The 23,742-nt window shown below is 45.1% G+C and overlaps 2 protein-coding genes across 4 annotated transcripts; one reads left to right on the top strand and one right to left on the bottom strand.

Moving 5' to 3' along the window:
* Positions 1–476: 476 nt before the first annotated feature.
* Positions 477–8,074, top strand: hoga1 (4-hydroxy-2-oxoglutarate aldolase 1). 3 transcript variants are annotated; one of them, XM_010865593.5, is made up of 9 exons: positions 904–1,126; positions 1,556–1,684; positions 2,122–2,249; positions 2,464–2,598; positions 3,172–3,268; positions 3,977–4,110; positions 4,470–4,679; positions 5,272–5,470; positions 7,860–8,074. In XM_010865593.5, exons 1-7 carry the CDS (start codon positions 904–906, stop codon positions 4,617–4,619), a joined length of 996 nt encoding a protein of 331 aa, XP_010863895.1. In that variant the 3' UTR covers positions 4,620–4,679; positions 5,272–5,470; positions 7,860–8,074. The 3 variants fall into 3 exon arrangements, with proteins under 3 accessions (XP_034150008.1, XP_010863895.1, XP_019905330.1); XM_020049771.3 differs by lacking the exon at positions 7,860–8,074 and having other exon boundaries at positions 5,272–5,813; XM_034294117.1 differs by lacking the exons at positions 5,272–5,470; positions 7,860–8,074 and having other exon boundaries at positions 477–1,126; positions 4,470–4,619.
* Positions 8,075–12,608: 4,534 nt separating this feature from the next.
* LOC105006875 (MORN repeat-containing protein 4) lies at positions 12,609–22,580 on the bottom strand. Its single transcript, XM_010865592.3, has 5 exons — positions 22,462–22,580; positions 21,513–21,591; positions 15,316–15,430; positions 14,574–14,683; positions 12,609–14,207 (listed from the first exon to the last, which is right to left on the bottom strand). The coding sequence occupies exons 2-5, from the start codon at positions 21,577–21,579 to the stop codon at positions 14,041–14,043; spliced, it is 459 nt and encodes a 152-aa protein (XP_010863894.1). The 5' UTR covers positions 21,580–21,591; positions 22,462–22,580; the 3' UTR covers positions 12,609–14,040.
* Positions 22,581–23,742: the final 1,162 nt, after the last annotated feature.

Genomic DNA, 23,742 nt, shown 5'->3' with positions numbered 1-23,742 from the left:
CCTTCATACGCCTTTGATTTTTAGGCAACGATGCACTTCGAGAAATGTATTTACAGTTCTGGCGTGCGGATGTTGCTCGATATGCCCGTGGAACAGAAGATTTTAATGAACACATAACCATGGAAAATAGTCCCCAGGAGATGGCAGTATTTTATTATTTCTGGTGACTGATTGAATCGATAGTAATTATAGTCCTATACAATTTTCTCTAGATTCCTCGTCATCATCTTTATCATTGATTAAATCACCCATTTGTAAAGAAACAAATTAGATTTGTATTGGATACGGGATAGATTCCAACAAAATAATATTACTATGGTAATATTACTACGTTTTAGTAATATTACTACAGTAGTCTAATAGTACTACCAAATTACTATTAACACAGGATTTGTCACCTTGAAATCACAATATGTACCGGCAGGCCGCGGGCTATTTTCAGCTTAACCCTAGTCAAATGTGTTGGACTTTTTTGATGACCCCTAAATATGGCTATCAGGGGCGGTTCCTAAGGAACTCTGAAGCAAGCTAGGTTGCGCTTGCGTCTGACCGGATTGAAATCTAAACATTGTAGGCACGTGGATAACTGAACTGAATGTGCAAATAAAAATATAGCCAACTAATAATGTATCTCTGCAGAGATTTGCAACGTTTTTAAATGTAGTACTCAAAATGAGTTCTTATGTCGCGCACAGTGAGAGATATGTAGTAAAGTCCGGCTCGCTGAGGCACCATCTTTTCAGGACAGTGTCGAACCCGGTCAACTTTTAGTCAATATTTAGAGAGTGCCGTTGCACATTAACTGGACTGGCATATACGGCGTAGCCTAACAGCTGTTTGCATCGGTTAGCCTACTTGACCGACACTCAACCCAACCGAAAGACACCTGTTCGCATCGACACAATGTTTGGGGTCAAAACTCTCCGAGCTGTGCGTATCTGCCGTGCCTCCGTGCTGTGGAGACCATCCCAGACCGTAACCAGAACCCAAAGCGTGGCAGCGGGGCCGAGGGTGGATATTGGGGGGATCTACCCGCCCATTGCCACGCCATTTACACAGAATGAAGACGTGGACTATCAGAAACTTGACGAAAACCTACGGAAGTACGCGAAGATTCCTTTCAGAGGTAATTATTAAGTATTTCCGGAACAATTGGTTAATCCTGGATTGCACTATGTATTGTGGTTGCAAAGCTATCAATTAATGCAGAAATTAAGATATTTGCCAAAAATATATCATCAAAAGACAAGAGTACCATGCATACAGAAAGAAGACGTTTTAGGAAAATAATGTCCAACTCTGAGTTTAATAGTGGCAGTGTAGACATGTATGCCACTATTACTTTATAAATTGGCATAGTTTCTTAGGGGCCTAAGATGGAATATTAGAGAGGGCCTGACTCAGTAACTGAAACCTGGTAGTTGTAGATCATTGACCCCAGTGGAGAGAATGGTGTCTGTCGCCCCCTGGGGGATGATGAAGGGATGTGTTCTAGGTCTAAAGGTCATGATGATGATGATGTTGATAGTTATGTTGGTGGTGTTGTGTGTTTCAGGCCTGGTGGTGCAGGGCTCTAATGGAGAGTACCCGTACCTGACAGATGATGAGAGAGTGGAGGTGGTGAGGAGGGTTAGACTGGCACTGCCCACGTGCCAGCTGGTCCTGGCAGGATCTGGCTGTGAATGTAAGGGCGCGCGCGCGTGTGTGTTTGTGTTCATGTTTGTGAGAGATTCCGATACATCTTTACAATCAGTACTGTAACCAACAGATGATTTAAGAACCGCTTGAAATGGTTTTAATTTAATAGAAAATGGTATAAATCATAAACATAACATTGTAAAAGGCCATTAATCAGATAATATTTGAATTGTGTACTTTCATTACATTTATGAACGACCTGAATTATAAATAACAGTACAAAACAGCAACACACCTGGCCCTTCCTGTGATCCGGCCAAAGTGAACTGAAGCTGAACATGCCAGATAGTCATGTATGAATGTATCTAAAGGAAAGCCTATTTCTTCCCCTTCTCTCATTTTCCATTCGCTCTTTCTGGATCTCTCTTGCTCGCTCTGCCTCCCTCCCTACCCCCCGTCCTCTCTCCTGTCCTCCCTCCACAGCCACCCGGGCTACAGTGGTGATGACAGAGAGAATGGCGAGGGCGGGGGCCGATATGGTTCTCGTGGTAACGCCGTGCTTTTACAAGGGCAAGATGGACAGCAGGGCTCTAGTTCACCACTTCACTCAGGTCGGTCTTCAGTTCACAGGTCAACTGCCAATCATTTTAATTGAGGTTGCTCATATTATTGACACTTCTATATAGTAATATAGTACCAGTCAAAGTCTTGGACAGATGTTTCCCAGCTTTTGAATGGTACTATTTTAATCTGTTATAATTTGATAAATGTAATGGTTGATTGCTTGACAACATCGCGGTGAGTTGTCTCTGTCTCCCCCTACAGGTGGCGGACAGTAGTCCGGTCCCGGTGGTTCTGTACAGCGTTCCTGCTAACACAGGTCTGGACCTGCCTGTTGACGCCGTGTTGAGACTGGCCCAGCATCCTAACATACTGGGACTCAAGGACAGTGGGGGAGACGTGAGTCTTACACACACACACAGACGTGTGTACTTTTAAGCATATATTTGTTTTATTGAGTGGTTTTCGATTGATTGATGAGTACATTCAAGATGCTTGCTGCGTTCTTTCAAGTTTCTTGATAGACGGAGTGACTGACTGAAAACCTAAAACCAACTGTCACCATGAGGGAAATATGACAATTCCAGGTTTTCTGTTTGTTTGTGTGTGTGTGTGTGCGCCCGTGCGCGTGCTTTGTTTGCATTTCATTTTGCCTTTGAACATTTGGTCATATCAGGTTTATTTTGGGAACAACAGGTGGTTTGCCTGACAAAAGGGAATAGAAACGGAGTAGAGAATACAATGATGAGTATTTGCTTCCAGTCTTCTATTGAAGTAGCTCTTCTCACCTGAAGACACCCTTCCCCTTTTCCACCCCCACGCTCCAATCTCCCTCTCATTGTCTCTTTTCCTCCCCCGCTCTCTCTCTGCTGCCCACCCCCCACGCTGGTCCAATGTCGAGTATTTAGTTTGTATATGAGGGAATATATGGAGTCATTTGGGAGTTGTTCTTTCACATCTGTGTTCCTTCAGATCACCAGGATTGGCCTGATTGTTCACAAAACAAAGGCGCAGGATTTCCAGGTTCTAGCAGGTTCCGCTGGGTTCCTCATGGCTGCCTATTCTGTGGGTAAGAACCTAAAACTCAGAGCCACTTTTGTGATGGCATCACGTGCTGTAACTTACTAAAACTTCCAGACCGCGTTCACTTCTACACGCCTGCGGTTTTTCGGTGGGTGTGCACGCCCTGACACGGCATCGATCTTACTGACACACAGGGCAATTTGTGTAAACGTGGTTTGTTCGGGGCAAACGTTGCCGCTTTTATTTTCCATCCGCCCTTTCTAAATATTGAAAAGAAAAGCTGGAGAAAAGCTTTTGACTCTTTAAATTCCCTCTGGCGGCTGATGCATTGCAGTACAGATGAGTATCTGCAGAGAGGAGGAGTTTAAGTACAGAATGACTGATTTGATGTGACTGGGATGTGTGTGAGGATATACTGTATTGTGTGTGTGTGTGTGTGTTTTTATTGTTTAAGAACCGCGGTCTCAGAGCTTCATCTCCCCAGGAATCTTAGGGAGGGGGCGTGTCTTATGGATGTCAATCAAAATGCATATTTAAGGAAAGCAGATTACGGGATGATACACAAAAAGGGGGAGGGTCAGGGCCCAGCGGCCTCTCATTACAGTGACACAAGCCACCGAAAGCCAGTCAAATTGTCAAGCGCCTGAAGTGCCACGGTTAAAGCACAAAACAATGTATCGGATTAATAACAGTGCTGTGTCAACCTGTCCCTTTGACGGGAGTCAGATAACGTGGCTGTGTGTGTTTGTTGTAGGCTGTGTGGGCGGTGTGTGCGCATTGGCCAACGTCCTGGGCAATGAGCTGTGTGACCTGGAGCGGCTGTGTGTTTCGGGGCGCTGGGATGATGCCAGAGCTCTGCAGCAGCGCCTCATAGAGCCCAACGCTGCCGTAAGTCGAGCTGCGTAACCTCTACATAACCGTAAATAGTGTTGACATAGAGCCCAACGCTGCTCTAAGTGAAGTTACATAACCCCTGAAAAACCCCTACATAACCCTAAAGAACCGTAAATAGTGTTGACATAGAGCCCAATGCTGCCTTAAGTAAAGCTACATAACCCAAGAATAATTGTCAAGCTACATATCCCTATTAGTGACATAAAGGCTTACTCATGGTTACATAGCCCTATATACAAATGACATAAGGACAGATACAAACAGTAAGTAACAGTGGAATAACAGCTGGATTAAGCTCTTAGCGTAACATCACGCCTCCTCCCATGCATTTCCCCTCTGTTCCCACTTGCTAGGTGACCAGGAAGTTTGGAGTTCCCGCCCTAAAGCAGGCGATGGAGTGGTTTGGTTACCACGGTGGCGCCTGTCGCTCACCCCTTCAGCCACTCTCAGACGTCGAATCACAGCAGCTCAGACTTGACTTCTCCACCAATGGCTGGATCTGAAGGGGACCAGGGGCGGGACTGAGGAAGTAGACAAGAGGCTGGAGAGTGTGTCTGCTCCAGGTAGAAGTTCTTCCATCGAATTACAATCAGTAGATCATTATGGCCTTTCTGCTCATTCTAATTCAATTGTCGGCTCTAATGACACGTCCTGGATCAACTATTTCCAGTCTTATTCACGCCACTGAAGAATATGAACCTCCCACCACAGACCTGCCATATGACCTCATACTACAACCATATGCCCTCATGCTACCGACCTGCCATATGCCCTCATGCTACCGACCTGCCATATGACCTCATGCTACCGACCTGCCATATGCCCTCATGCTACCGACCTGCCATATGCCCTCATGCTACCGACCTGCCATATGACCTCATGCTACAGACCTGCCATATGACCTCATGCTACCGACCTGCCATATGACCTCATGCTACAGACCTGCCATATGACCTCATACTACAGACCTGCCATATGACCTCATACTACAGACCTGCCATATGACCTCATACTATGAACCCAACATAGACTGGCAGCACTTTCTCAGATACTATTTACATTGCATTAGTCTGTGTTGTCGGGGGTCAAGGTTCAGCCTCTGTTGGATCCTTCGTATGCTCCCTGTCAATTCTCTGGTCTCCTTCTGGATCTTAGGAGGACTCGAGACGTTGGAACCCTGCGTCAGGACTACCCAGCCGCACTACTCCTCGCAGCCCCGTTCACACATCTCCTCGCTGGTGTTATCGATCTAGTTTCTACCTGACAACACCTGCCGTCTCTGGCCATGGTCCACCTGTTCCCATCAGGACTTTTTGGGCCACTGGTCCTCTGAACGGTCTAATTACTTTGTGATGTAAGAAGTGCTTTATAAAATAAAATAGATTCATAACAGAAGGCTTCCGTTTGTAGATCTCACCCAAAGCCTTCCAGTATCTAACCCAAAGCTTTCCGCTATGTCAGAGCCCTGTACTTGTAATGATGGATCGAGTGCAACAGGAAATAAAAGTCCATGTGAAGAATTGCATTTCCTTGCCAAAGAGGAAGACAACCTCCCCAGCCCTGGTCTCTTACTGATCGTTAACTATTTTCAAACAGGACGAAGCGGTTCGGTGCGTAAAACTTAACAGCGGCGGTATAATTCAGTAATCTAATGTCAGGTGATGCCACGGTGATGCCACTGCCCAGCAGTAGCCCAGGTTGGCTACCCGTCGCCTATCCGATCTACCTATAGGCCCCTCATGGATGAACAGGCAAAAGAACGGCGATGAGTCTTTGAGCGGGCAGTACAAAGTCCTGTGCCATCTCTGGAGAGGTCACCCGGACTCGTGCCAGGTGCTGGAGCCGTCAGTACCCACGGTCGGCCACACGAGGGCGCTGAGACCAAGCTTGTGCGCCTGCAAGACTTAATGTGCTCTGAAATGTGCCTTGGAAACTGCTCCCTCACAGGCTGATGTTTAAGCTTAACTCTGCCCTTTGGCATCATCAGTTCAGATATCAAATGCGTGAGCACGCTTGAGTAAAAAAAGAGTCCTAACCCTAAAATAAGAAAAGTAAAGAACTGAATAGTTTAGTGTGGTGTTTTAATTTGATTGGCGGATTCAGAAGAATGGGCGGTATTCCTTTAACCTGAGTTTCTTTAAGGGACTCCCAGGCATATTTCTGGGCACCTTTGTCCTCTCTGCAACATGAGTAGTCAGGCCCCGCTTGGATGGTTTAACATCAAGTGTGTGTTTGAGGGAGGGAGGGATTTAAAGTGAGGTGAAATCCACTTCTCCTGACAGCCAAGAGCAGCTCATTCCTGTTCTCCCTCTCACATTCCTGTTCTCCCTCCCTCATTCCTGTTCTCCCTCTCACATTCCTGTTCTCCCTCTCTCATTCCTGTTCTCCCTCCCTCATTCCTGTTCTCCCTCCCTCATTCCTGTTCTCCCTCTCTCATTCCTGTTCTCCCTCTCTCTTTCCTGTTCTCCCTCTCTCCTTCCCCTCTTCCTTCTCCTCAGCACTTTTCACGGGGGAATGATGACACATCAGAGATCCGTCTCTGTGACCTCTGTGTCCTGTACTCCGTGCGACCCAGTCTCTGCCTCTCCATTTCCTCCCTCCTCCACTCGACTGCCTCCTCTTGCTCTCTTACGCCCCTCCCAGGATTCACTCCTCCCTCCCCATTTTCTTCTGCCCACAGGTATCATTGGTGTACAGTGCCGGCTCTAGCCCTTCGGGGGCCGTAATCCAGATTACATTTTGGTGCCCCCCTCTCCCCTAGCGACCGGGGGCCCAAATCGACCCCTTATGCCCCTTACGCCCAGAACCATGGCCCTGTGGCCATGTCTGCCGGCGCCCTGTGGGCATGTCTGCCGGCGCCCTGTGGCCATGTCTGCCGGCGCCCTGTGGCCATGTCTGCCGGCGCCCTGTGGGCATGTCTGCCGGCGCCCTGTGGCCATGTCTGCCGGCGCCCTGTGGCCATGTCTGCCGGCGCCCTGTGGCCATGTCTGCCGGCGCCCTGTGGGCATGTCTGCCGGCGCCCTGTGGGCATGTCTGCCGGCGCCCTGTGGGCATGTCTGCCGGCGCCCTGTGGGCATGTCTGCCGGCGCCCTGTGGGCACGTCTGCGCCACGGAGCCGGGCGTCCTCGGCGGCATCCCCAACTGGCACCCTATCCCCTACATGGTGCACGCCTTTAGACCGGGGCCTGGTAGGGTTTGGTGAAAGTAAGTGCACTTACATGGGTTATAGGGTGTCATTTGGAATGCAGACCCAGGGCCTGACGCTCTGACTCACTGTCTGTTATTCAGTCACAACACCGGGAGACGGAGAGAGAGGCAGAGAAATGCCGATAGAGAAGGGAAAAGGGCAAGGAGAGAGAGAGGAGGAGGGAGCGAGAAAGTGGACGAGATAAGTGAGCCGAGTGGAGGGGGGGGGCATGGATAAGACGGAGAAGTTGGATGGAGGAGGAACTGTGAGAGGTGAGCTGGAGGGTCAGGAGAAGGGCGGGCTAACGAGAAGGTAAGGGATGAGTGATGGAGCGGCGATGATGTTAGGTCATGTTGTTGGGTGAGTGGAATCTCAGCCCACGCAGACCCTGTGCCTCACAGACGAGCCGCGCGGATTCTATATGAATATAGTAAAACTCCCCCGGGGTCTCCAGAGAAACATGGCCTTCTACATGGAGCAGAAACACGATGTAACTCTCAAACAAGCTTGGACATCGTAGTGATTCTCTTTTGTTTTCCCTCCCTCTGTCTTCCAGTTGAGTTTCAGAATGACCTCGCTGCCTGCTTCACAGCGTCCTTGTTGTTCCGCTCCTTCGGTCCGGCCTTCCTGCGTTCCTTTCACTTTCTGGGAGCCTAACCGGAACATTTCCCGGACAGAAGTACAGACAGACAGAATTTCGAATTATGGGGGTAATTCACAGCGCTCTGCCATAATCCCTACCGCCGTGGGCTAGCGAACTGTGTGCTAACAAGGGACTAGGGTGCCATTTGGGACACTGCATGGACATTTAGAAAAGAGGGGGACCCTACCGCCGCATGTACACCTCCTGAGGGCCGTGCAGCTGTGGAGGCGACTGTACCCACCAGATGGATTTACACGTCGAGGCCGTCTGGCACGTAGGCGCCCACGCGGAGTCGGACTTGGGCACGGTCCCCCGCGTGCATCGCCCGCGCGTCAAACCCACTGCTCCAGCGAGCGCCGCGAACCGCCGGATAGCCGGTCTCAGTTCGGCCCATGGACGTGGCGCCGTTACGGGTGCCAGAGACCTTGATCGTTGAGGTCGTTTTAAAGCTGTTTCTGTTATTCAGGGAACATGCAGTTTATAACTTCATTAGGAACAGTTTTTAGTAGTAGTAGTTGTAGTAACAGTAGTACATGTTGTGTAGTAGTAACAGTGTCTTCAGTAGACTACATTGGTGGGACCAGTCTGAATATAGTAACAGTGTCTTCAGTAGACTACATTGCTGGGACCAGTCTGAGTATAGTAACAGTGTCTTCAGTAGACTACATTGCTGGGACCAGTCTGAGTATAGTAACAGTGTCTTCAGTAGACTACATTGCTGGGACCAGTCTGAGTATAGTAACAGTGTCTTCAGTAGACTACATTGCTGGGACCAGTCTGAGTATAGTAACAGTGTCTTCAGTAGACTACATTGCTGGGACCAGTCTGAGTATAGTAACAGTGTCTTCAGTAGACTACATTGCTGGGACCAGTCTGAGTATAGTAACAGTGTCTTCAGTAGACTACATTGCTGGGACCAGTCTGAGTATAGTAACAGTGTCTTCAGTAGACTACATTGCTGGGACCAGTCTGAGTATAGCAACAGTGTCTTCAGTAGACTACATTGCTGGGACCAGTCTGAGTATAGTAACAGTGTCTTCAGTAGACTACATTGCTGGGACCAGTCTGAGTATAGCAACAGTGTCTTCAGTAGACTACATTGCTGGGACCAGTCTGAGTATAGCAACAGTGTCTTCAGTAGACTACATTGCTGGGACCAGTCTGAGTATAGTAACAGTGTCTTCAGTAGACTACATTGCTGGGACCAGTCTGAGTATAGCAACAGTGTCTTCAGTAGACTACATTGCTGGGACCAGTCTGAGTATAGTAACAGTGTCTTCAGTAGACTACATTGCTGGGACCAGTCTGAGTATAGTAACAGTGTCTTCAGTAGACTACATTGCTGGGACCAGTCTGAGTATAGTAACAGTGTCTTCAGTAGACTACATTGCTGGGACCAGTCTGAGTATAGTAACAGTGTCTTCAGTAGACTACATTGCTGGGACCAGTCTGAGTATAGTAACAGTGTCTTCAGTAGACTACATTGCTGGGACCAGTCTGAGTATAGTAACAGTGTCTTCAGTAGACTACATTGCTGGGACCAGTCTGAGTATAGTAACAGTGTCTCTCTCTGCAGGAGCAGTGGGTCACATCAGTATGCTGTTTGCAGTTTTGCCGTAACACGGTTTAAAGCTTTTGGGAGGCCATGAAGTGTGTGTGTGAACGAGCACGCGGGTTGGCTGTGACGCTTTGCTGATAAGATAACAGACAAAGAGATTTAAAAAAAAAAAAAAAAAAAGTGTGAAATGGACTGAAGGAGCAAATCTGTCTCGCTGAAGAAGAAAAAAAATGCAGTGGAAGAAGAAAAAATAGAGCCACCAAATATAATCAAATGAAACCTCTACCATTCTAGTATTAGTTAATTATTCTGTTTTTGTCAGGGAACAATGGCAACAAAATACAGGCAAACACACACACACACACGCACGCACGCCTTGCTCAAACTGATGCTTCCTGACTTGTCAGGTAAAGACAACTATAGCAAATGCCAGGAAAAAAAAAAATATTTAAATATTTTGCCATGGCAACAAGCTGTATGATTATGACGGCAGTTGGGACTGAGATGATACAAATGAAGGGAACTCCGAACGGTTGCCAAGGAGACAGAATAGGCAGGTGGGTTAAAGTCCAGCCTAAACACACCTTAAAGCTATTTTAGTTGACTAGGGAAAGGGGGAGGGGAGGAGGAGGACCACTGTCTGATAAAGCTACTCCTGGGAAATAATGTGATTGCGGTACAAAAATACTGCTCACACTGGGGTGTTTCCTTTTTTTGGGGCGTGTAATGGTTTCGGGCTTGTGTGCATGTTGTGCACGCTTGTGCATGTGTAAGGCAGTGTGTTTTAGCTACACAGTCCGTTCACATCTGTCTGTGGTTGTTCGTTAATGTGCGTCTTGGTTACACGGCGTTTGTTAGCGTGCGTGCGCCTGTGTGGCTGTAATCTTTTGTTCTGTGTTTTCAGTCGGGGGGACCTTAAAACTGTCCTGAGGATCACAATCTATTAAGTATCACAACCAAAAATGAATGCCCTTATTTTTCTCTCTTTAAAATTACAAAACAAAACAAAGCATTATTTTTATTTTTCATATTTAAAAAATATAAAAAATATATAGGTCTCATTGCATAATAACTAGTTTGCCAAATCTGACACAGGAACCCTTTTCCTGAGAAAACCTTCGGTCCTCAGCCCTATTAGGCGATTTCAACACTTCGACACTGCTAAACACGCACTGCTGAAGTTAAACATGGCTCTGTTTATTGGTACACAACATAGCAAGGCATTTAAAACAGTTCAGAATGCTCTGCAACAGAAAAACAACATTTTTTTTCTTAATTGTGAACAGTTTCAAGTTAGATGCAATCAAGAGTTCTGGACATATGAGCCGCGGCTCGACTGCGATGTACAGGACGTGTTCCTGCGTTCGCGGAGGCACTAGGAACGTGTCGACAAATCGTGAACTGCCGCCACATTTTTACGTGACTCAGATTTCCTGCTCTCCGGATTGAATCCCGGCTACAGTCCCTCAGTGTTTGAGCTTGTTCGCGGCCATTTTGCTCCTAGTCAGGCTGGTCACAGGACTCTGTCTGTAGCATCGCAGCTGTCAAGACAAACACACAAGAGAGGGAGCTAACAGTCCCCTAATTCTGCCAGTCTCCCACCATGGATTCACGCTACAGTGTTACATGCATTAAGATGTTTTACGCCAACTGATTAGAGTGTGTGTGTGTGTGTAAAGTCTTCATGCACTGAGATGGATTCTGCAGAGCTGATTCAGTAGTGATTCAGCAACACAACACTGCAGTGAAACAACATCATTGTGGACACGAGGAAATAGCCAATCAGCACCCAGATACACTGTATCAATACAACAACACGAGTAGAAATCAAAAGTACATTCAGCTCCGGACTTATACATAATGCCAGACATAATGGAAAATAACAGTCATATTGCCTCAATATGAATCACCGTCAGAATGGGAAAGGCCAAACTTAGCACCTGGAAATGAGGATGTTAACTCATTATAGCTCCTCGTGTGATAAAGGCATTAGGCAATGAACTGATTGGCTAGACTGCCGCTTTTTACAGGGGTGTTTGTTAAGGATTTGCAAGATTTTCCAGGAATGGTTTTCCCAAAATCCCAATAAGAAGATTTCCAGAAGCAGAGGGGAATAAGCAAGAAATCCTGAAAGCTTTTCAACCAGGATGTCTTCGGAATTTTGAGAAAGTTACTGGAATACTGCAACTCTGTAAAGGTTTTTGACCTTCCTTGACCTTCAATACTCAAGCGGTTCCTAGGACGTTCTCGGAAGGTGCATGTTTGGGATCTGTTCCAACCCAAACAGTCAGTCGGTGGGCAGTTAGCCGGCAAAGTGATTAGAATAACAATCGGCTGTATTAGTGCCAGGCAGGAACCAAAACCTGCATCCCGCTGAGACGTATTAAGAAAATGCCGGAACATTAGGCTGACATGTTACCTAATGTATACAGTGTATATACATTTGCATATACAATACAGAACAGTTGTAAGAGGTGATACTTAAGATGAATAAAATATTCTTACCAATCTGGGTGATAACAGTAGCCTCATAGTCAGCAGACTGATCAATACACAGCTAAACAGAAAAGTTTGGAGACACCCAGAGTGTTGGACAAGATTAGCATAGCCAGGTATTTGTTTGAGGACAGCTGTGATCTTGCGGACAACACAATTTGAAATCCTAAATGTTGCGAACAAACACGAGTTGGCAAGATGGCGTTTGATCTACCAGGCTGTAAGGAGTTGGCCTGCGGGCAAAAACAGACTGGCACTCAGGATATAGTGGTGCAAAAGAATAATTAAAATTAACAAAAAAAAAAGGGTTTCAATTATTAAATTACTTAAATGACATCTAGTCCAAGGCAGAAATGGTCATAACTGGCTGACAAATACCCAAACCAAAACACGTCCTAAATATTTATTTTCCATAAATTCTGTGTAAATACACACCCAAACAGGTATGTTTTAGGTGGCATGCGTGTTACATAGTTGCAATGGGTATAACAACCCCCATCTCAAACCCCCGCCCACCCCAACAGCCACCACAATCAGTGCTTGAATTGATATTAGACTTCAGCAAACTCCAAACACAACACCCCCCCACCCCCCCACACCACCTAACAGATACTTGTGTTTTTTGTTTGCAGGGGAGGAACAAAAGCAGTCGGCTCCTAGAATTGACCACAAAGGACATACAGACCAAAACTACGGATCGAAAATATCCACCTGACAGGCGCAATATCACAGGTCGAATGTGTGTTGTTTCTGCCACGAATGTTCACCGCACAATAAATCTTTCTGGTCGTTTCCCGTCGCTCTGCGACTCCCTATACTGCCGTGAGACACGAATAAAGAGACATCCTGTTCATCGCTAGAACGGTTCCATACGCACGCAGGAAGGGCCCAGCTTTGGTCCTGCTTGGGGGGTTCCATTTCACCTCTACGGATGCAGCCCCTGTTACACCATAGTTACTATATGCAGTGCCCTTCTTTCCACCAGGGCCCACCAGCCCTTTGCCGGACACAGTCTTGTTTAAGAACTGTTGCACGGCGACGTGGAAATTGCACGAGGCTGTTGCCGGCGCGCACCGGTGTGCTGTCATCGCAGGCAACACTTGTCGTTGACCCTTGACCGCCCCGTGCCATGATCCCCACCCCACTTCCTCGGCCCCACCCCCCACTCCCAGCCTATGCTCCAACAAAAACTAGGACCTTTCTCAAAGGTTATCTATGGGTATGTCTTTGAGCAGAGATTTACAGGCAGAGAATATAATCAATGCTTAGTCTGTTTCAGCCGTTATATTTTCTATGCATTTAACCCAATCGGGTAGCTTCTTGGGAAGCCGCCCCCACAAAGTTTTCTTCTTCTTCTTCTTCTTCGGATCACATCAGTCTTACTCAGCTGAGATTGTCCCGACATGTGGTGAGAACCAGTGTCCTGGTATCTGCTCCAAAGTCTGGCACCAGCCTGATGGCACAGTGTGGTTGCTTGGCACTGAGATAAAGGCGTTATTGTCCCGACCCCAGAACAGATTGAGTCGGGTTATGTGGCACTGACTGAGAAGGCTTCTACTGCATACTGAAGGCCTGGCCTCCTATCCCCCAACAGGGCCGATTCCAGATATGGTATGTTGGCTGGTGTCAGTTGGAGCTGATCCGGGGACAGATTAGGCTCTAGGTAGCTGGCAACCTAGTAGGCCGAATTAAAAACCCGGGACCGAAGAGGACGAGGTGTGGGTCCGGGCTCAGCTGATCCTGACTCGGGAGTTCAGCTGACTTCGGAGGTTGTTGGCAGACCTACGTGGCACCGCAGTGCAGAAAACGATCCTTGAGACAGTGATGGAGGTGGGGACGGACAGACAGGTGGAGATGGTGATGGAGGTGTGCAGTAAATGGACAGGCGGAGATAGAGGTGGGAACGGACAGACACGTGGAGGCAGAGGAAGTTGTAAACGCAGAGAGCAGGATGCGGTGGAGAAACAGAGGGTTGTGGGTACGAGCTCGTGTTTTCAGTCCGTTGCCGTTGGCGATGTCGCTGGGAACCTTCGCTACAGATCACTTGGAGAGCGCCCGCGCTTTGGCGGCCGCTGCCTGGGCCCGCTGCACCGTTCCCTGGCAACGCTCCCGGGCCGCCAGCTGGCCGTCCTCAAACAGGCCTTCGTGGCTCGTCCCTCCTCTTCCTCCTCCTCCTTCTGGACCTCCGTCAGCAAACGTCAGCACACCTGCAGAGGTCGAGTATATAGTTAGCCTGACCTTCTTCACATTAAATCCCCAAATATATTCAGTACTGAATAAAATACTGGGAAACAAAAGCTACCACACATTTAAAAAAACATCTTTAACAGTGATAATCCTTTGTATACCAAGCTTTAAACCCCAGTTTCGACAAATAATTTGCCCGTTTTGTTTCTCTCTATGAAAGTCATCCATAGGGAAACAAAGCCAATGCACTTGTTTTTTTGGCAACCGACCCAGCCATGATTTATTTCCAAATGCTGCAGTTTCTATGTGGAGAGTGAATCAAAACGTTTGGAAGTCATGAGAATCCCTGTGCTAAGGTGTCCGTTGCTAAGACGCTGCCCTCTTACCGTAGCCCTGCACACATCCACTCTTGAACTCTCCTTCAAACCTCATCCCGTCGAAGCGACTGAACACGCCCGTGCCTTGGAACTTGCCCTGGACAAACTCCCCCTCGTACCTGTGAGAATGGCGGGCACGCCCGCCAACATGGGAACACACTGATTAGGTGGCGAACAGATGAAAGCTGACTGAAGACAGGCACACGAAATTGGCATTTTTAAAATGTTTTCAACGCGTCTTGCGTGCAAAAAAAACCTTTCGCGATTGACGTTTCTCACCCGTGTAAAGCGTCCTGAAAGGTTTCCATTTTAAGTGTCCTGTAATTTGATTATAATTATGATCTCAGGGTCGTTTTGGTCCTGTTGCTTTCCAGTTTCGTAACTCGGAAAATAGTACAGTGAGTCCTGAAGTTATCTGTAGGCTCTTTTGTGAGTGTTCTTTTTGCACACTGATTGGCTTAGTGGATCCAAATGTGTTTAGAGTTTTGGATTTTTACATGAGACACTGTATTCAACAAAACTGCTGCATCCAGACCGCTGTGTTGTTTCTAAAATCCCAACACCGAACGAGCGCCCGTAGGCAACGTCACATGGAAGAGGTAAGACGTGTAATTCCTCCGAGCCTCAAGGTCAGGCATCAGTCATAAGAAGTGTGCCCTCAAGGGAATTAGGACGCGTTTTAGGCATGCAGACAGGGCAGCGAGGTCATGAGGCTGGGTCAAAGTTGAAAGGTTAAGGGTGAAACATTCACCTGGATCCATCAGGGAAGACCAGCGTCCCACAGCCGTTGAATAGCCCGTTCTCAAACTGTCCGGTGTAACATGTCCCATCACTGAACGTCAGCTGACCCAGACCGTGCCTAAGACCTGGGGTAGAGGCAAAACAAACGGCTGCTTAGAAACTCCCCAGTCAGTTAGCAACTCAGTTACCAATCAGATCAGTTACTTGGCCCAGCTTCTGGGAACAGTGACTTTTTACAAGTAGATTGCTAATATAAAATACAAACCCCCCCAAAAAAAACCTATCAATTCCATTTATTTTATAAAAACCATTTATACGTGAGTGCAGAATGAAGTGGCAACATGCGACCATGAGGCTGGAATGCGATCCGTGCTGAAGTGTAGTCGTGGGACGGACAGCATTGAACGTCCAAGACACCCCCCTCCGATGTGGGATTACAGACCCTGGGGTTCTGAAATGACCTTCTGGGCTCTCCTATAATGTTATCCGCAAAGAACACTAAGATCGTTTGTATTTCAACAGGGAAGTAGGGGAATTCTATTTAATGGTTACTAAGGCTATAGACGTCTTTCTAATCACATCATCAAATGTTTGTATGCCTTCAATAAAGCAGTGACCAAAAGTGCCACTTCATGTGCAACCTTTCAAACAACCTATTGATGTTTGAAAGGGACTGAAAGAACCTTCCAGTCCCAAGGTCACAAAAAACCCTGGCTTTCTCAAACTTTGGAAAACTGGATGAAAAAGAGTACACTTTTAATATTCCCTCAAACACATGAATGTATATCTAATGTTTCCTAACGTGTCTGAGACAATACATGTGTGATTTTAAGAAGTTAATAGAACGTGGAGAGGTTCTTGGGTCCTAAAAAACAATATCTGCTCTACAGCACAGCTTCTGTTTGGGTTCTCACTGTGTCTGCCTGCAACATGTTGTAGAACTGTCTATCCTTTTGTCTGCCTGCCTGCCTGTCTGTTTTTCTCCTTCATAGACCATAAACTAAGGCCTTTGTTGGCTCAAATGTGAATGGCTATTTATGAGGTAGTTGGGTTGAAAGACAATGTAATTCTTAAGGACTATTTTTATAGTGTGGCAAGAGCACTCAATGCTCTCTGACCCTGGCTTTACCTGCGCTAGTCTGTCTGTCCCTCTTTTGTCCAATTTCATACAATATACGTAGCTTCTTTGGAAGATCTCGAAACTTTCTTGTTAATTGAACATCGCTTTTAATGGGTGTTTGGGTCGAAAAAACATGTGCCACTTAACTGATCCAAACAACTTTCTCAGGGTCTCTGAATTTTCTCGGAACTCAAAGAGTGCTTTGTCGTCTTTGACTTCTACACTGCAGCATTCTATTCAAACACATTAAGGGGTCCCATTTTCTTGTAGTTCATAGTGTGTTATTTTCATGAGGTTTAGGTTAAATAATCAATTAACAGTTAATAGGTTCAAGGAAATACCTATCTCAGAGTCTCTGAATTTCCTTGGACCTTAAAAACACGCAGGCAAGTGTCCTTCACAAGACAAAGACTCCTCAGCATCTCCACTGAACACAATCACTTTTTAATGTGTTTTCATGAAACAGAACCCGAACGAGTATCTCAGGGCCTCAGAGTACTTGTGATTTGAAAGCGTGGATGCATCCTTCTAAACTAAACCACAACTTATTTTAGAGGCCTTTTGGAACGTGCTTGCTTTGTTGCTCTGGTGACACTGGAAACTATTCAACCAAATCCCTTCAACCTCCGCGCGCCGGCATTCACCGAATCAATCTTCAATTTTTCTTCCGTAATTCTAACACAGTAAATGTCCAAAACACCCAAACAGCTCTTTGACCCCCCCCCACACACACACCTTTTTGAGAACGTAGCATATTAGGGTTTAGGGGGGGGAGCAGGGAGGAGTGGAGGGGTGAAGTAGATGTGCTTAAGTCCTTCCTGCCAGCTGCGTATTAGTGTACTGAATTAGTATTTTACCCTGTGTATTAGGGTTTAAGGGGGGTGGGGGGTGGGGGGGGGGTTTGAGGCTGAGAGAGCACAGCAAGGTGCTTCCAGTTAGTGGTGTAGATTGACTAAATTAGGAATGCCATCTGTTACTATGACTACGCAGGCCTACTCTACCTGATCTCAGCTAAGTTTGCTTTTCTGAGGAAAACTGGCGGTTGGAAGAAACACCATGAAACCCCTCCTGGAATAAGAGTATCTGCGTGTGTATGTACTCGGGAGGGACATATGCGTGTGTTATAACTCTCTTTGGAGTCGTAGGGGGTCGACGGGGGATTTGTGTCACTCCAAATCTTTTTGTCCAAGTCAGCCGAGTAGAATTAAGTTAGAGGGACGGTGGCCAAAAAAATTCACTAGGTTTCCTTCAGCTGATGCCGAAAGGCTTATTCTAGATACGTGGAATGGCAATAATTTAGAGGACACGCACAAAAAAAGAATTCTCCCACACATGATCTGGGTCAAATTCTCGACCTTCCAAAACACATTCTTACTATTTGGGGTAAATTATTAGACAGTTCAGCAGAAATGTCTGGGATTTTACACAAACATCCCCTTTCATACATATTATGTATACACTTTCCCCAAGTACTTAGCCAGACTTTCTTAGCTAAAGCAATAGACTTTCTAGATAAAATCCAAGAGCATTCAAAATTGCAACTTAACTTCTGAACAATAGAATGAAAACAAAGCAAACAAGAAGCAGTGAAAATTGAACAAACATGAAGGAACTCAGGCTGTAGCCCAGGTCAGATACATCTGACAAGATTTTCTTAAGTGGTTTTAGAAATCAATGTGCTTAATCTTAACAGTCTAGCTTTAGAACATCTCGTGATCGGCTAAAACGTCCAATCAGAGAACAGTGTGTTGACATTTTGCTTTAGCCAAGCGGAAGGCTGGCTGAATGGCTATTTTTGCTACAGCTTACTGGTATTTATCGGACAATTCATGAAGGAGTAATATAACAACATCTTGTTATGATACTTGTTTTTTACAATAAGTGGCAAATTTAACGTTTTTTAAATTGTAATCAGTTCATTGTAAAGAGTCTGCACATATTTGACCAACATTTAAAGCTTTGCTTCGTTCTCCCTATTTTCTGGCTGTCATAAACATGGCTTAAAACAGACATGATGTCTAAAACCATGAATTAACTGCCAAAGCTATTGACAAACTAATAGATTGTTTTTCCTCTATATAACAAATCACATCTACATTCGTGCTCTGTGTGCTTGCAAGTAGTCCTTGACGTTTTCTTTCTTAAATTCCCTAAACCAGTTCACGGTTTAATCTGGTTCTCAAAGGCACGTCGTCATGGCAATCACGGTTCCACGGATGCTATGCTAATTTAGCTTTATCTGATATAGTCTGTTTTTATGTCAATTTCTGGTCCTTAAGCTCTGGCTTTAAGTAGCAAAGGGTATGCAAAAATGACCCATGGTGCTTAGCAGTTGTGTTTGTATATGTCAGTATGTGTTACCTCTCATGTGCCTCCATGTCATTCATTTATATAATTCCGTATCCAACACACACCAACACACACACTTTGACACACACACACAAACTTCTCTCTCTAGGCTAAAAGGATGGCAAAATTGAATGTCACCAGTAACAATGTCAGCTCTTTCACACTACCCTGTTACCCCAACCTGTCACTTCAGAAAAAAATCTAACAGATCAATCATTCTTAGAGCAATACAATTACAAAATACTTGCACAGATGCCAAATTAGCTTGCCAAAGAAACCATATGCTTTTAATTAAACAGTAAGTTTTCTGAAATAGCTCCAAGTAATTCTCATTCATTCATTTGCTTTCTCTGCCCCTGTGTTTCGAAGACATTTCGTATTTTTGCTAAACCGCAAATACTGGACAAGTCAGGGGGGATATGATATACATGTATGTGGTCTCTATGGCAGCAAATGGTCCTTAGTCTGTGGAGAATTGCTTGTGGAAACCAATTCTGCCTTTGACAGGGATTAGTACAGACACGCCCCCCCCTCCAAATTTCTCCCCTGTTTCCTCAAAAGCATCAGCTTGGATCACACAGAGAATTCTGATTCATATCTTTAAATGAACCAACACACAATGAGTTCTGATTCATTCGAAAACAACTCCACATCTCTAAATGAACCAACACACACTGAGTTCTGTTTCATCCGAAAACAACTCCACATCTCTAAATGAACCAACACACATTGAGTTCTGATTCATCTGAAAACAACTCCACGTCTCTAAACGAATCAACACAGCCTGAGTTCTGATTCATCCGAAACAACTCCACGTCTCTAAATGAACCAACACACATTGAGTTCTGATTCCTCTGAAAACAACTCCACGTCTCTAAATGAACCAACACACATTGAGTTCTGATTCCTCTGAAAACAACTCCACGTCTCTAAATGAATCAACACACCCTGAGTTCTGTTTCATCCGAAACAACTCCACATCTCTAAATGACCTAATGCACACTGAGTCACTGACCAGGCAGACTCTCTACTCGTTTCTCATCCTCCTAAATCTGCTGCCTGTGATCCTCAGATCCTCCTCTCAAGGCCTCCCTGGGCCTGGTTCCTCCTCTCCACCTCTGGGCCTGGTGTCCCAGGCTCTTCAAGTTTTTGTCACGCATCCTACTTAGCATCAGGAAGGAAGCTTTGGGATTTCAGGAGGAGGGCAACTTGACCTTAAAGGGGTAGTTAAATTACAAACTGGCACATCAGTGTGCTTACCCTGTAAGCAGTCTGTGGACGGACAAGGTTTGACAGAATTCCATGCTTTGGTTTAATTTCCTGGCACTGTTTCCAAATGTTACCATTTTAGAATATGTGGCACAAATCCCATCCAAGTCCCGAAGACCTATATTAACCTTTATCCTTTTGATGAGCTTCACGGTTTATATACATGCACAAAAAAAATGCTGAAATAGGTCTCTGGATGTGGATGGGATTTGTGCCAGAAATACTAAAATGTTAGCATTTAGAACTAATACCAGGGAACCTAAACCAAAGCATGGATTATACTCCATGGACTGCTTACAGGGTAAGGGCATTCTTTAGTAATCATTTTGGTGAAATATCCCTTTAAGGACCTGCCTAATCTACTAGGGCACCAAGGCCATTACGCATCAGGTAAAACAACCAATTGTTTTGAATGTGAAAAGCACTTCTGCTAAGAAAGTAGTTAGTTTAGAATACTTTAAGCTTGTGTGGGGCCCCTTTCCATAATAACTAGTGGCTCAGACATCTGCAACTTCTATTCTGTCCCTCTACTCCAACCCTTTTCATCTGTGCGTACGTCTGTGTGTGTGTGTGTGTGTGTGTGTGTGTGTGTGTGTGTGTGTGTGTGTGTGTGTGTGTGTGTGTGTGTGTGTGTGTGTGTGTGTGTGTGTGTGTGTGAAAGCACCATTACACAGGTATACAGCAGCGTCTACCAGCCACTCAGATTTGATCAGCCAATGTATGTTTTATATATTTATATTTATATATATACATAAAGAATGAGTATGTATTGTAATGTCTCTTATTTAATTCAATTGTAAACGAATTACTTAATTTCCTTTAAGTTTTAAGTTAGAGCCTTTTAACCAAAATACCCAATGATGACACAGTTTCAGCTTATGCTGTACAGGGAGGGACTGAATTGGAAATAAAAAATAGTTTAATGGTTACAGCGTAGACCTTCTGTACAACTTCATATGAACATTTGCACACAGGGGAGGCCCGCCCATCCACACTTCTGATATGTTGTGAGAGCTGTATGTACTAAGAGAACACGCAACAAAAGCTTGCTGTCAGCCAAGGTCTGGCAAGGGAGATGACTCTTCCTCCTGAGGAAGGCTTGTCCACTCTATTACTCTTATCAGGGTGACAACCCCAACGGTGTCCCTGAGTAAAGATGCACACGTGAGTGAAGTAGATGAGGGACGAGCGAAGCGATAGAGTGAGGAATGAAGTGAAAGAGGAATAAGTGAAGTGATAGAGGGATGAGTGAAGCGATAGAGGGATGAGTGAAGCGATAGAGGGATGAGTGAAGGGAACGAGGGTTAGTTGAGTGATAGAGGGATGAGTGAAGTGATAGAGGGATGAGTGAAGTGATAGAGGGATGAGTGAAGCGATAGAGGGATGAGTGAAGGGAACGAGGGTTAGTTCAGTGATAGAGGGATGAGTGAAGGGAACGAGGGATGAGTGAAGCAATAGGGAGATCTTACCTTCCTTCCACTCCCCATGGTATTCTTCCCCATTGGAGTAGGTGAAGGATCCTCTGGTCAAGGTCATAGCACACAGATCCTGTTATAAGCACGCACACCATGACACATACAAAACACCAGGTTACAAAAACATTGATATTCAAAAAAGCTTTTAGAATTAATAATGCAATTCCTTGACTGTGTCAGACAGAATATAAAAATAAATAAAAGCAGATGGGAAATTTATCGCGTCTTTTAATTGGGCTTGTCGCACTGGAACACGTTGACATCCAGAGCGCCATGACATGTTTTGGGGACCGTCACAGCGCCAACCAGTCTGAGACACATCTCGATGCACAACTTGGAGAGGTCCCCTCAAAAACCCGTCTATTACGGAGATTGTAAAACATCATGATATGAGAGCTTAGGCTAGGGTTTCGGGTGTTATGATATTATTTTAGAAATAAGGTAATATATGGAAGGAAATGGTAGGCTACTAGATGAACCGACAGCTGAACGAACCTACTATAGCGAATGATAAGAGGGAAGGGAATAAACTATAGGCTATATTCTCAAAAGAAGTGTTAAAGACATGACATGCTCATCGAGATTTGTTGTTCCTTATTGTACGCTACGCTGGCATGAAGGCATTTGTAAGACAATTTATCTCGGCAATTCATCCTCAATAGCCAATTAGTTGAGCCACCATTAAATACATGTAGTTTACAAACGCCAATATTTAACAATACGAAAATTCTTGAATGTATCAGTACATACTGTTATTATTTTATTAGCATGTTGCTGTAATTCTAACACATGAGAGCCTATGTATTCCCTTTTTAAATGTTGCCACAGTAACGGTGCGATTTTCGCTTTCTTGTCGCCGGGGCATAGGACTGCATTGAAAGACTCAGCATTGCCATATTCACTGCCTCACAGCCTATATCTGGGCAATTAAAAAAAATGTTACCTGGTATGTATTTTACACCAAAGAGAATCCACCTTCCCTACATTCCTGACAGAAAACCGGTTGGTGAATGATTCTACACTTTCCAGGGAGAATTCGTTTTCCGTAGGATCGCATCTCCGGGCAAGAAGCTTCAGTATCATTCTAATGCGGCGCTGTCCTATTGAGCATATACCACTTGACCTTGATTCAAAAGCTCTTCCGATTGGCTGTCTCCTCCGGGTTCACTGACGCTACAGAAGACATTTTTGTGAAGGGCAACCCCTCTTTCAACACAGTTCACCAGTTTAATTAGCCGGAGTGCTCCTTGTTAAACCGTTTGCCCTTGCCTTTTATGTGCAGTCCATGTCTCTGAAGAGATATAAACCGCTATTGAGGCTACTGTTTAATGACATTATGTAACTTCGTTTTATCAATTTGGTGATTATACTTTGGTTCCGAGTTTCATTGAAAACTCTGATTTATTTCACTCCATAGCGCAAAAGACAGCTGCGATGGGTAGTGTGAGGAATGTCACCCAGAAAATGGAATCCAAACCAATGTGGCAAATTAGAAGGGACATTCATTTAGTCTGAAAAAGAACCAAGGCAAGCAGAAAGTCATAAAGATCTCAATTTAATCAATTTGATTACGTGGCTTTAACTGAAAACCTGAAAAATATATATAATGGTCCTTTTTTTTTGTGCCGCTTTAACTGACATTGATGAACTACTCTAAAGGGTTAGAATTTAGAACCCACCCCAGTTTCTCCTTTTAAACTGAGCTCGAATGGAATGTAATGTCAACAGAATAACAATTGGCGTAGATGTCAATTGAATGGAATGCAATAGAATTTGAATGCGAGGTCATATAAAAACACGTATTAATGAAACATCCATTATCATTTTAAAGGTTTTTACAACATGCAGCTACAGTAAATGGGATGCTTTCTGTGTAAAGCCAATTTTCATCTCTCCAATTAACATGATCTAAAGATGTTTTCTATTTCATTGCCAGTAGATTTTTCTGGCGTTATGGTATCCACAACATAAATAACAGTTGATAACAATGTAGCCTATTACAGTATTTTAACTTCAGAAGTTTGCATTTTTCTAAAAGTATGTGCTCTTTTGGAAACATGGCAATGCCTTTTTAAATAGAAAGACGAGAAGTGTGTTTATCGGTGAATAGTTATGGAGATACATTTTACCCCGCGAAAACCATTCAAAGTATGACGACTATATCCAGCGTTCAGAAATCCTTAAGGTACCGGAACTTCTGCTGGCATTTGGAAAACATTCCGAA

This window comes from Esox lucius, chromosome 9 (assembly GCF_011004845.1).
Source record: "Esox lucius isolate fEsoLuc1 chromosome 9, fEsoLuc1.pri, whole genome shotgun sequence".
Classification (NCBI taxonomy): domain Eukaryota; kingdom Metazoa; phylum Chordata; class Actinopteri; order Esociformes; family Esocidae; genus Esox; species Esox lucius.
This window is presented reverse-complemented; position numbering and strand designations above follow the sequence as displayed.